Below are 12,788 nucleotides of genomic sequence, written 5' to 3'. Positions count from 1 at the left end.
GCTAGTGTTTCACATCCATAAACATATATGGCTGTATGCTACTCCACACTGACACATACTTCCTCCATCTTGGTTTATTGTGCCCCTCGTATTTTAAATCAACATTTGATCAGAGCATCTAGAGACACATATGTCACATCCAGCCCCTTAAATGCCCACGGACGCTTCATTCTCAGTGACCAGACACACCCTAAATTTCACTTGTTACATCCGGACATCTTCTACCAAATTCTTAAATCCATACAAAGACATGCAAACTAAAATAAACCTATGCACTACGTTGATCCTACCTACTCCTCGTCAGAGATCACGACGATCTCCATTCTCGGCTCCGGAAACATGGGCGGCAACTGCAGCTCCGACTCCTCCTGCGCCTCCAGCTGCTCCGCTCCGGCTTCCTCCGCCTCTATGTTCATGTCGAGCTCGGCAAAGAGCGCGTCCGACTCCGGATCCGCTACTGGATCTCGTAGCGGCGCTCCGACGTCAGCATGACATAATAGGTGATCTTGCTCTCGCCATGGCAGAGTGCGGGAGTGTGGGCAGAGCGCCGGAGCCAGAGAGGGAGGAGGTGGATGGGTTCAGACCGGCGACGCGGAGAGGGGGGTGGGGGTGGGTTAGGGCTGTGGGACGCCGGTCGGCGAAAATAACCCGATTTCGTCTTGGGCGGCAAGCCGGAGCGGAATCATGCGACGTTCACACCGCGGCGACGGAGGCAGCACCTGTCGGACCGCCGGGCTGCCGGACGTTTCCATGTGGGGCCATGCCGTCAGACCGCCGTGACGGGCGTGTCCGGTTGCGCGCGGGCTCCCATATATCCGCCCCATATTTGGGTTGGATATGGGAGGTGCCGGTCAGTCCGGGCGTTTGAGAGACCCGTCTGGACAAAAAACCGTGACCGAGCAGTGACCGGGCAGCCCGCCTGAATGTATGTGGCGGGTTTGAGAGGTCCGGTCCTAGATGCTCTCATAAGACAATATATTTGACTGATTGAAAACTTTGGTCATGGACGTAAGCTTGGCTGATGGTGATATATTGCTGCCTGATCCACACACTAGCAGGTCTGCATCAGTGGCCACTCGTCACCATACGATCTTATTTCGTTTTGGCTGTTTTAGCCTTGTCGACCGTAGCCTTGTGGCCATCTGTACCACCGTGTGAGATGTTGGGTTTTAATAAACTTTGCAATAATAAAAGGACGTGTGCAATAATCGCACCCTCTTTCTAACCCGAAAAGGAAATCACATCCATTATTCGAAGGAGGAAAAAATAGTCTATCGAGATTCTATGGGTGATGAGGGCATGCAGTGGAGTTCCTGCGATATTTACAGAATGCGGCGAGGATTTGGGGGTCAACAAGGTGCAGCGGATTGGGCATCAGTCGGGTTGTTCTGGATCTGCATGCATGGGAAACATAAAGGATCTTCCATTGATGGTAGTAGGCTTGAACAGATACTCCCTCCGTCTAGGTGTGTAAATCATCTTACAAAAATCAAATAATCACAAAACACTTAGGCGCGGTGCATTAACTTCTACCTCGTTCTTGTTTCTTGACATATCAACCAATAAAAGATGAGGGTGTGCATGCTTTTAATGACTTGAGACTATCAAACACGACATACAGTAGTTAGTTCATTGCATGCAATACTATTAATTAGCAAATAAACATTAATGTCTCTCGTTTACTATAATTTTGCCAGGCAGGCAGAACACACATCACATCACATGACCGTTGACATAAAGGATCTTCCACTGCAGGTACCCTCCTTATCTTCATCGCTAACGACGGTAGTTGGCTGGATGGGAGGAGTACATTATTGCTGCGTGATCCACGCTAGCACGTCTCTGTATCAGTGGCGACAATGCACCGCACTTTCGTGTGCCCACCGTACTTGTATATTAGCACTTGACATGTGTTCCTGCGTGCCCAATGCAGATGGTCCCGGATTAACCGCATTGGAACCAAATGTATCTTAGCACTTACATGTTTCCTGCGATGTATGGTTCAAACTTTTCAAAATTGTTCGGTTTAAAACCTGGCTGCATTTTGCGGGCCACTTTTGAGGCAACTTTTGTCTTGGACATTTTTTATTCGAGACCATATTGAGCACCGAATAACTAGTGCAAAACAGGCAATAACTCGTACTATCGATCAGACATAGTCATATGAGTGTCGGGTGCTGGACGTCACTTAATGCTCATGGTAGGGGCGCACTGCGCTAGCTCTAACTTTTGCGTATGATCTCGGATTAAGATGATCCAAATATCAAAATCGATCGACTTGATGAGGCAAAAACAATCTGTATAGAGCACTTTTTTCTTATGAGCTAGCTTGGAGGCATATTTGACCGAACAGTACTCTGAATACCAAATATTATTACTTTGATCACAACTTTGGCCCTTGAGATGAGACCGGAGGGCGATGAACCAAACATCAAAATTGTTCATCTCAAACACATGATGATTTTTGATATTGTACACTTTCCCATTTGAGTTCATCTTATAGAAGCTTTTGTCGTGGCAAAATGTGGTGTCTACAGTAGGGAGTAATCGCTTCCGCTGTAAAAACCGAGCTAAGGCTGGTCGTAATGGGAGTATCATGCATGCCAACTAGGCAATTTTGATGAGGTGTCATGAAATTAAATGAAGAAAGAGACGGTTGAGTATCATATCATGATACCATATCATAATAAATGCTATGCTACTACGTATCATGCATGACAATAAATAAAATACTACATGATACTAATATATGATACTATGCATTAGGAAGGTACTATCATACACTAGTATTATATGTATGATACTACGATACTCTCCATGACAACTAGCCTAACCACAGCGTAATTTGCGGAGACTCCCACTAGAGCGAACAAATTCATTAGTAGCACAATTAATATAGCACATCTGCCCTGCTGTGATCAGGCCAAACAATATTAGTGACATGGCAGATTCTTCTTTCCTAGCCATGTGATACTGACGTGGCGCGTTGATCCTCACCACTAACAAAGACATACTCCCTCCGTTTTTTACTCTGCATATTAGATTTGACTAAAATCAAACTTCACAAAGTGTGACCAAGTTTATATAAAAGAATATGAACATTTATAATAACAAATCTATATGATGTGAAAGTATATTCAATAATGAATCTAAGGGTATTGATTTGTTATTGTTTATATTAATACTTTTGTGTATAAACTTTGTCAAAGTTTACAAAGTTTGACTTTGACCAAAGCTAATATGTGAAGTAAATAAAAACGGAGGGAGTAGTAGCACTATCTTGGTCTTGATTTATTAGCCTCTTCATATTTTGTGTCAAATTTTAAGCATAAATTTAACTTATAAATATTAATGCATGTCACTAAAAATAATACCGTTGGATTCGCATTTTGAGATATTTTTTGATAATATTATTTTTGCTATATATAACTTATATTTTATTGGTTATAAGTATGGTCAAAATATGACTCTAAATACGAAGAGGGGTAATAAATCAGGACGGTGTTCGTACTACTGTATGTGTTATTGTGAATCAGGCAGCAATATATTACGTACAATCAATCAAGCAAGGTTCGTTTAGCGATGCGATGCGATACGCTAGCTGGACTGACAACATGCCGGTGACATCAATATGTAGATTAATACCCTTAGATTCAAGAACTTGCCGGTGACATCAATATGCGATACGCTAGCTGTACGCTATGCGATGCAATATATTACGTACAATCAATCAAGCAAGGTACGTTTAACTTATAGAGATATGGTACCAACTGATGTGCAAGATAAACTTTTTTATAGGGACAGTGTAAGATCGCCTTGTCTTGATCTCAACTGACGCCGCTGAGAAACGCGGCGAGAATCCTACATCCCCCACATGCATGTGATGACAGACAACCACACACTGGATGTGTGGACTGTACTGACAAATGCAAGAACCACGAACTGTGAGTAGCAAGAAGGTTAAAAGGGCCACTGTGTTCGGATCCATGCATGTCACCACAGAACACGGTAAATCCTTGATTCGTTAGCATCGTCGGCATATTCCTCACAGAGATGGGTACGTGATTTAGATGCAAATTTAGGGGGCTAGACTATTCTGATCATGTAGTAGGTAGGTGATTTAGATGAGGATTTAGGGGGTTTCTTTCTTCTATAGGGTGTTATGGTGGGATATATGTATATGCTTAAGGGTGACTTAGTTTAGATAACTAGACAATACCCCGCGCGTTGCAGCGGGATGCTAGTGTGACAAAGAGGTCAAAGTAGAAGGGCACTTTAATAAGAAAAGAAAAAAAATAAAGACAACTGGAGAAGATGGTGCATATATATTCAACCTCTGAAACCATCTTTCTCTGTATGATAAGCTTGTGACTAAACTTGTACATGATCTTTGTATTCATTGATAAAGACAACTGGAGAAGATGGTGCATATATAATCTAACTCTGAAACCATCTTTCTCTGTATGATAAGCTTGTGCCCAAACTTGTACATGATCTTTGTATTCATTGATAAAGACATCTGGAGAAGATGGTGCATATATAATCTAACTCTGAAACCATCTTTCTATGTATGATAAGCTTGTGACCAAACTTGTACATGATCTTTATATTCATTGATAAAGACAACTGGAGAAGATGGTGCATATATAATCTAACTCTGAAACCATCTTTCTCTGTATGATAAGCTTGTGACCAAACTTGTACATGATCTTCGTATTCATTGGATCATCAAAAGTATTTTGTTCATCTCAATGGCAACGAAAGCAATTCAAACTGATGTTCTGCTAATGTAAAAATATTAGCACATAATTTATGTAAATAAAATGTATTACTAATCAGAGAAGGGAAATAAAGGAAACAACATGACCATCACGGCATGAATTTGCTCTGCCCGCACCTTGAATGAATTCCTTGCTTTAATATTTCTTGGAACGTGACTACACTCAACTTCTATATAGTGCTGCAAGTACATCTACTATCTAGCATCCAGGTTGCAAACAAAATTCTGACGTTTGTGTTGAAAATAGTATAAAGACTTGTAGGCTCTTTCTCCCCACAGCAACTGGATGTGCAGCCCACGCAGCGGATGTGAAGGCCAACTGGCATCGTAACGGTCTGTGGCAGCATGGTGACCTGCTCGTGTAGGGGATAGAAATCAGACAGGTACTTGAAGGAAAGAAATCAAGTGATGAGGGAGTCATGTGTGAGCGACCTGTTGTGTTGCATATGACGCTTCGGTAGAAGGCGGGGCGGATGGCCTAGATTGAGCGCTTCATGGTTTCACCCCACGCTTCATGGCATCGGCAACATAATCAGTAGTGGCAGCCGCGTCTCCGCGTCCGGCCATCCAACTTGGCCGGTATGGTGGAAGACATGCATGCAATGCCTCACTCCCTCGTTGGTGTCTCCGTCTCCATCATCTCCAGTCTTTTATGGAGAAACCGACCTCAACAATGAATCGTTGCTATCTAGGAAGACGTTGTGTGAGAAGAATGGGGACGACGGGCATGCAACATCTGTGGTCTAATGAGGTATTTAAAGGTGAAAATAACTTCTCAACGCCTCTTGGGTTGCTCTTTACATGGAGAAGTTTTTTTCTTTCTTAAACGTACATGGAAAAGTTGAAGGGCCGTGAGATAGTGGGGATATTAAGAACCATCCGTTTCTTTTTGCATCATTTGCGTGGAAGATATTGCGGCCCAGACCATAGACCGAAGTAAAGGAAGCTGAGCTGGAAGGTTGCATGTCTTAACGGCTGCAAACAAAATGCATGCCGTTGTGGAAATTGGTGACATGGCATGAAGCTGACATGGACAGCGTGCATGTTGAGAGAATTGGTAGAAGTGGGGAGCAACTTCTTAAGAATGTAAGATTTTGAAGTGAAAAGGGTGGGTATTTCTTTAGGAAAGACAATAGATCTGATCAGGGGCAGAGCTAGCATCGGGCCACGCCGCTAAGTTAAGCTAACTGGAGTGATGCAATAAAAGTTGTGAACAACAAGTTTCTGAAATACTTGCAACATATAGTGTCGAGGTCCTCTAGCTGAACATATATATTTTGTACTTTCTATAGGAAGTAGAGTCAAGTCATGCTTTTTGTCTACTGTTATTTTTCTATAAAGGACATTTCATTTAATTGATATATCAAGGTGATACAACCACATTAAAAAGCATCCTCTACATAGCACGATGCACGCAGCCAACACGTCCAACACAACCAAAAATAAAATGCCTTTTTACAAAAATAATAAAGAGTCCAACCTAAGGTGGGGTGGATCATATCTGGAGATTACACCGCCATCATGAAGGGAGAAAACCTCCCTGACCGTATGCTCCAGTGGGGTAGACACCATCATAGAAAGGTCTCAGTCCTCCGGGCTGTGCAGGATAGACCAAGTATGGGGTCATCGCGTACATGCATGAATAACCTTCATAAGGTATGAAACAAAACACAATTATTGTTAAGAACCACATCATTCCTAGTGGGCAACAATGCCTAACATAAGGCAGCCGCCCCACAAGAATGTGTGTAGAAAATTGTTTCCGGACATATTAGAGGCACTACAAGAAAACATTTGTTCGCATGATTAGACAATAAAGCATTTATTCTTTCAATGTAAATTGGATCGTTCTATATGGTCAGTCATCCAAATAGCTTCTAGCTTGTATCCTCCTTGTAGTGTTGCTAATATATTTGGCAACTGGTTGCATGGTATTGATCACAAGTTTAGAATTCTTCTTAGGGTGGGAGCGCTTCCTGTGATTTGGTCGCTTTGGTTATGTAGAAATGATAAGGTTTTTAACGATAAAAGTACTTCTCTTATGCAAGTTACCTACAGATGTACCGAGATGCTTCGTTTATGGTCCTTTCTATAGCGAGTGGAGAATCGAGACCTGTTTACGGAGGTGTGTACACGATTGGGGGCTACGGCGAGGGATACATTCACCCAACATGGGTGGCAGCATGATCTTAGAATTGGGCCACCTACGATTTAGGTGTTATACAAATATTCTTCTTTCTATTTCACCTTCTTCTTTTATTTTGGCTTGTCGTGAGGACTTTGTTGGCTGTGTGCATCTTAGTTATGCAGAGGCTGGGTGTAATGCTTATAAACCTTTTAAGTAATAAAGTGTCCCTTTTCGAAGAAAAAAATTTTACAGGCACTACGTGGGGGTAAAGATTTGACACTACTGTTAATTAGCTTAAGCTAAGAAGAGTTTCAACATGTCTATTGAGGTAGAGAGATTGATATTTAAAGAAAACAGTTTGGCAATTTCTCTTTAACTTTGTGTGTTCAAGTTTATATGTGTGCCATTCGAATGTCTACAGGCACAACTTTTCACTGTTCTCTTTAGTTAATGTAACAAACACATTTTTTTTGTTGCATTTGACCCAGCAGAAGGATATGTTCCTCTGCCATATTTTTTGGGGGTGGGCTGCAGGAATGCCCAGTGGTAAGTTACAAAGAGCTCCCACCAGGTTAGCCAACTGCCTTGTGTCTTAGCTAGGGTTCCAGCCGCAGCTTCATTATCATCCCACCACCACGCCCACTTGACAGATTCTCCATCCTCATCTATAAATAGATGCATAAGCCTGCAAGGGAACTCACTCCTCAAGCTGCTCACAACACTCCAGCCAGCTGCTAGCAAGAGATGGCTCTACTTGCTGCTGCTACCCTGAATCCCACCACCCACCTTAGCCTTAGAAGCCGTGCAGGACGCAACAGTGAGAACCTATGGCTCCGGTCTGCTGCTTCATCACAGAAGAGCAAGGGAAGGTTCTGTAACCTCACCATCAGGGCAGGCACAGCGTCAAAGCCAGCAGAGCCCATTGGGCCTGTGTTCACTAAGCTCAAGCCGTGGCAAATCCCTAAAAGGGACTGGTTCGACAAGGACTTCCTATTTGGTGCCTCCACTTCAGCGTACCAGGTACTAATTATTTTCTTGCACAACCTTATATCTCTTGATTTAAAATAAAATAATGGTGTCAACTGTTTCAATGATAACAAATACCTAAGGGAAAACATGATGTCAAAATGCATGTTTAGTGGTTTGTTCGATTGCACAAAATGTTATATATGTCGTCATCCGTGTAGATTGAAGGTGCTTGGAATGAAGATGGCAAGGGGCCAAGCACTTGGGACCACTTCTGCCACACATATCCTGGTAACATATACCTTTTCAGTGTTATTACAAACATACTCATATTATTCTATCGTGGGTCCTTCTGCTTAATTTCATGTGTATATATATGAACAGAGCGCATATCCGACATGACCAATGGGGACGTTGCAGCAAACTCCTACCATCTATATGAAGTAAGTACTCTGACGGGACCAATGGTTTTTCCAAACAAAAATCTAACAAATCTTAATTATGACAGGACTGCTTTTATGTCGTTGCATTTTTTTTGAAAAACCATTTGGAATATGCACTTCTAATAAAAATAGAAATATGCATGATAATATGTTGTCATCATTATTCATGTCATCATTTATGACTGACAGGAGGATGTCAAAGCGCTCAAGGACATGGGCATGAAAGTGTATAGGTTCTCCATCTCTTGGTCGAGAATACTGCCAGGTAAATACAAAATAACCATGTATATTTTGTATGGTGAATAAGTTAGGAACAATAAAGATGTCCTCTACAAATTAGACGCAGCCGATAAGACTTGTTGTAATATTTGGGTCCTAATTTCAGCACATGTTTACTATGGCTTGCAGATGGGACGGGGAAAGTAAACCAGGCAGGCATCGACTACTACAATAAGCTGATCAACTCGCTGATAGATAATGGTGAAAACCCTTTTTTTCTTTGTTTGATTAGTGCTTAATGAGTCAGACTCATAAGAGCTCGCACAAATAATTATTTGTTTTTTGAAACTCAGACATAGTGCCATATGTTACAATTTGGCACTGGGACACCCCTCAAGCACTGGAAGACAAGTACGGTGGCTTCTTAAATAGGCAGATTGTGTAAGTATGCGGCAAACAACAGTACATTGATTTGTAAGAAAATGGTTCTAAAGAAAGATCAGTAATTGCAATCACGATATGTACAAAAACTACGAACTATAATATTGTTAAATTCGATTTGAACAAGATTACTTTATATATGATTTTGCTTATACACTATTTGGTTTGGATGAAGGCCATTAGTGGACCATGAGTAGAAAAACGTTTCTTTTCAGATCACAAACAATGTTGTACTGTCATTCAATGATGCATCAGTAAACTAACATAACTACTTATTGTTAAGCTAAGAAACAATTTTGTTGAACATCCTTCGGGTTTGATTTTTTTTCCAGAGATGATTACAAACAATTCGCCGAGGTGTGCTTTAAGAACTTCGGTGACAGGGTGAAGAACTGGTTCACCTTTAACGAGCCACATACATATTGTTGTTTCTCCTACGGAGAGGGGATTCATGCTCCTGGGAGGTGCTCGCCGGGGATGGATTGTGCCGTCCCAGAAGGAGACTCGCTCAGAGAGCCATACACTGCTGGTCACCACATCCTCCTAGCTCATGCTGAGGCTGTTCAGCTGTTCAAAGCTCGTTACAACATGGTACATACACAAAGAGAGAGATATACATTATCTAGTAAACAAGTAACAACTAGTGGTATCTACTTGTATATTTAATTTATTTATATTGACGAACCAACTGCAGCATGGAGATTCCAAAATAGGAATGGCTTTTGACGTAATGGGTTACGAGCCATACCAAGACTCCTTCCTCGACGACCAGGCCCGGGAAAGATCCATTGACTACAACATGGGATGGTTCCTGGAGCCAGTGGTTCGTGGTGACTACCCCTTCTCCATGAGATCACTGATCGGAGATCGTCTACCCATGTTCACCAAGGAGGAGCAAGAGAAACTAGCGTCGTCATGTGACATCATGGGGCTCAACTATTACACCTCCAGATTCTCCAAGCATGTTGACATGTCACCAGACTTTACGCCAACGCTGAACACCGACGACGCTTACGCCAGTTCAGAAAGTAAGAAAATATGGTTGAGGACAAACCTTAGTTAGTATACTTTACAGATCCTTTGAGAAATTTGATGTTCTCATACTAATCCTGGACTTTTTCCCTTCTGTTCGAGCAGCTACAGGGAGTGATGGGAATGACATCGGTCCTATAGTATGTATCTTCCTACTACCTGGTTAATTTTGCATACGACATATATGATGATAGTGATAATGTAGATTATTTTCACCAAAATCTTATGGTAGAACTAGTCAGCCAGGACTTTAGTTAAACTTTTGAACAAAATGGTTAAGTGGCATAGACATGATAATGCTTTGTTTCTGCAATAAAGCTTAAACAAATCTGAAGTTTTTTCTCGTTACTAATTAAAAGTTTGGACATCCATTTGCAGACCGGGACTTATTGGATCTACATGTACCCAAAAGGCCTAACGGACCTCCTTCTGATCATGAAGGAGAAATACGGAAACCCACCTGTCTTCATCACTGAGAACGGTAAGTAGTGATATGTGTGTGTGTATATAGCATTGGATTTTGTAGTAATCGAATGACCAGTCATCGGTTCATATCAAACTTTAGTTGACTTGCCGTTAATAAAAAGGTTGAAAATCTGACATCAAAAGTAACTAGTCAAATTTCCATGATCCTCATTACCCTAATCCTCATGAAGATTGACACACACTAATCTGTAAACAATCTTTGTGTTCGAGTGGCACTAGCTCCCTCAAATCAGACAAGAACCTAATCCATGGAGATATGATGTAATGGTTCATTGGAGGTTTTTTTTAAAGGAAGTGTGATGGATTACCTCTAACTTGTGTGTGTGCAGGAATCGCTGACGTGGAAGGTGACGAAAGCATGCCGGATCCATTGGATGACTGGAAGAGGCTAGACTACCTCCAGCGCCACATCTCAGCCGTCAAGGACGCAATAGAGTAACTACCCACGCTAAAACCCTACCTATTTTTTTCATTTATTTTGTACTCTTACCTACCTACATACATACATACCCTAATATAGCACACTGATTACTCAAATGTATGTGTGCTTTCAGCCAGGGCGCGGACGTGCGGGGCCACTTCACGTGGGGTCTGATCGACAACTTCGAATGGAGCCTCGGCTACAGCTCACGGTTCGGCCTTGTCTACATCGACAAGAATGACGGCAACAAGCGCAAGCTCAAGAAGTCGGCCAAGTGGTTCTCCAAGTTCAATTCCGTCCCAAAACCCTTGCTTAAGACCACCAATAACAACGCAACCATGACAGCTGCTTCCGTTTCTGTATGATGGAGAACGAAGTGGTGCTATGTTCGAACAAATAATCCAAGGCTGGATGCATGGCATGCAGTTAGTTTGAAGAAATTAATAATCGGATGGGTGCAATAAAATGAAGGGAGGATGTGGCCGTTTCAGTTCACTGCCAGGGATGTTGAATTAGTAGCCTCGATCGATTCTGTAATGGCGGATGCTCGCTTGGCGTCGGGATCACGGCGGATTGGATGGGCTCCTTCTTGGCCTCCGGAGGGTGTGGCTCGCCAGCTTCCGGTTCCGGCGGGCTCTGTAGGTTGTGTTCTTTTTCTTTATGTCGGGCTTATCTGTGCTGCCGCCCCAGCCCGAACTATTTCCCTTTTGCTTGCTGAACGTTTGTGTTCAATAATCGTGTTCTTGTGGAACTCGTCGATTTATCTATATAAAGTGAGGCCTTGTGCTTGTTTTCTAATGTTTTTAAGATCAGAATATTGGCAAGGAAATTAGTATTGGAGGCATGATCTCTTTGCTCACTGCTTCTTTGAGCAATAAACCCATGTGTAATGTGTTACAGACTTCATCTCTTCTTCTCCCGCTAGTTCAGCCTTAGGATCAGCAATTACTTGGAGATAGCTAGATCCGGCACATGGGTCTGAGATCAGACCATGCATTGTCGGGGCAAGCATGAGGTTTGCTCATCCTTTCTTCTTCGAAGTTATGCTGACTCTGCTTGGAAATGGAATATATGGATTGTCATAAATGGAAGGACATTCAGAGCTATCCCACTTTTGGCTCATGGTGTTGTAAATTTGTACTCCCTCCATTCCGATTTACTCGTCATGGTTTTAGTTCAAATTTGAACTAAAACCACGACGAGTAAATCGGAACAGAGGGAGTACATGATATAACCCTTCTTTCTTGTAGAATGAGGGCTTGTGATAGACCGAATCTTCTGGCTTAGATTGCCAGCCTCCTTTAGTTTTCCTTTTTGTTAGGTAATAAGTAGGTAAGTTTTGTATATGTAGCTGACTACTTGACCCCTGTACATACTATTTGGTTTTGAATAAAGGACCGGGGCTTTGCTCCAGAGTAAGTAGTCTAGAAAATATAAACCGTTGTGCATGCTTTCCTTTTATGGCTTGCCAAAAGGAGTAAAGAAAATATTTGATTGTTTTGGGAGAAGATTGCTTTGGCAAGAAGACTCGGTGTAAGAAATATCACATGTTCAACTGGGAGAAAGTGGAGGCGTTTGGAGAGCTGGGCATTCTATGTAATTGAACCGTTCGGTTCGGTTCTTCAGCTTTTGAAGAAATTCGGTCTTCAAAAAAGGATGGCCGATTGGTCATTGGGAAAATTCCTAACCAAAGATTCGGTGGACCGGAATTTAGGTTCAGTTCTCGGTTCAGACTTAATTTACTAGTAGATTAGAGAACGGAAACGAATAGAAGTGACACTTCTGAAATTGGTCTGCAAATAAACATTGTGTATTGTGGAATATTGGTTTGGTCTGCATTCCCAAGTCCAAGGTATTCAGCTTTGAAAATTA

General features: G+C 42.1%; 1 protein-coding gene across 1 annotated transcript; it reads left to right on the top strand.

Moving 5' to 3' along the window:
* The first annotated feature begins 7,598 nt into the window (after positions 1–7,598).
* On the top strand, positions 7,599–11,740 carry LOC119366463 (4-hydroxy-7-methoxy-3-oxo-3,4-dihydro-2H-1,4-benzoxazin-2-yl glucoside beta-D-glucosidase 1b, chloroplastic-like). The gene is made up of 12 exons (XM_037632203.1): positions 7,599–7,928; positions 8,096–8,165; positions 8,259–8,317; positions 8,507–8,582; positions 8,726–8,797; positions 8,890–8,977; positions 9,310–9,568; positions 9,672–10,005; positions 10,115–10,149; positions 10,388–10,490; positions 10,825–10,930; positions 11,050–11,740. Exons 1-12 carry the CDS (start codon positions 7,653–7,655, stop codon positions 11,279–11,281), a joined length of 1,710 nt encoding a protein of 569 aa, XP_037488100.1. The 5' UTR covers positions 7,599–7,652; the 3' UTR covers positions 11,282–11,740.
* Positions 11,741–12,788: the final 1,048 nt, after the last annotated feature.

This window comes from Triticum dicoccoides, chromosome 2B (assembly GCF_002162155.2).
Source record: "Triticum dicoccoides isolate Atlit2015 ecotype Zavitan chromosome 2B, WEW_v2.0, whole genome shotgun sequence".
In the NCBI taxonomy this organism is placed as follows: domain Eukaryota; kingdom Viridiplantae; phylum Streptophyta; class Magnoliopsida; order Poales; family Poaceae; genus Triticum; species Triticum dicoccoides.
The sequence above is the reverse complement of the archived record's forward strand: the minus strand, read 5'-3'. Positions and strand labels throughout refer to the sequence as shown.

Bases quoted from the DNA above. Each gene is read 5' to 3' on its own strand.
- LOC119366463 (XM_037632203.1), top strand. From the start codon at position 7,653: ATGGCTCTACTTGCTGCTGCTACCCTGAATCCCACCACCCACCTTAGC. The intron at 7,929-8,095 runs GTACTAATTATT...TCATCCGTGTAG, and splicing joins CCTCCACTTCAGCGTACCAG to ATTGAAGGTGCTTGGAATGA. The intron at 10,931-11,049 runs GTAACTACCCAC...GTGTGCTTTCAG, and splicing joins GCCGTCAAGGACGCAATAGA to CCAGGGCGCGGACGTGCGGG.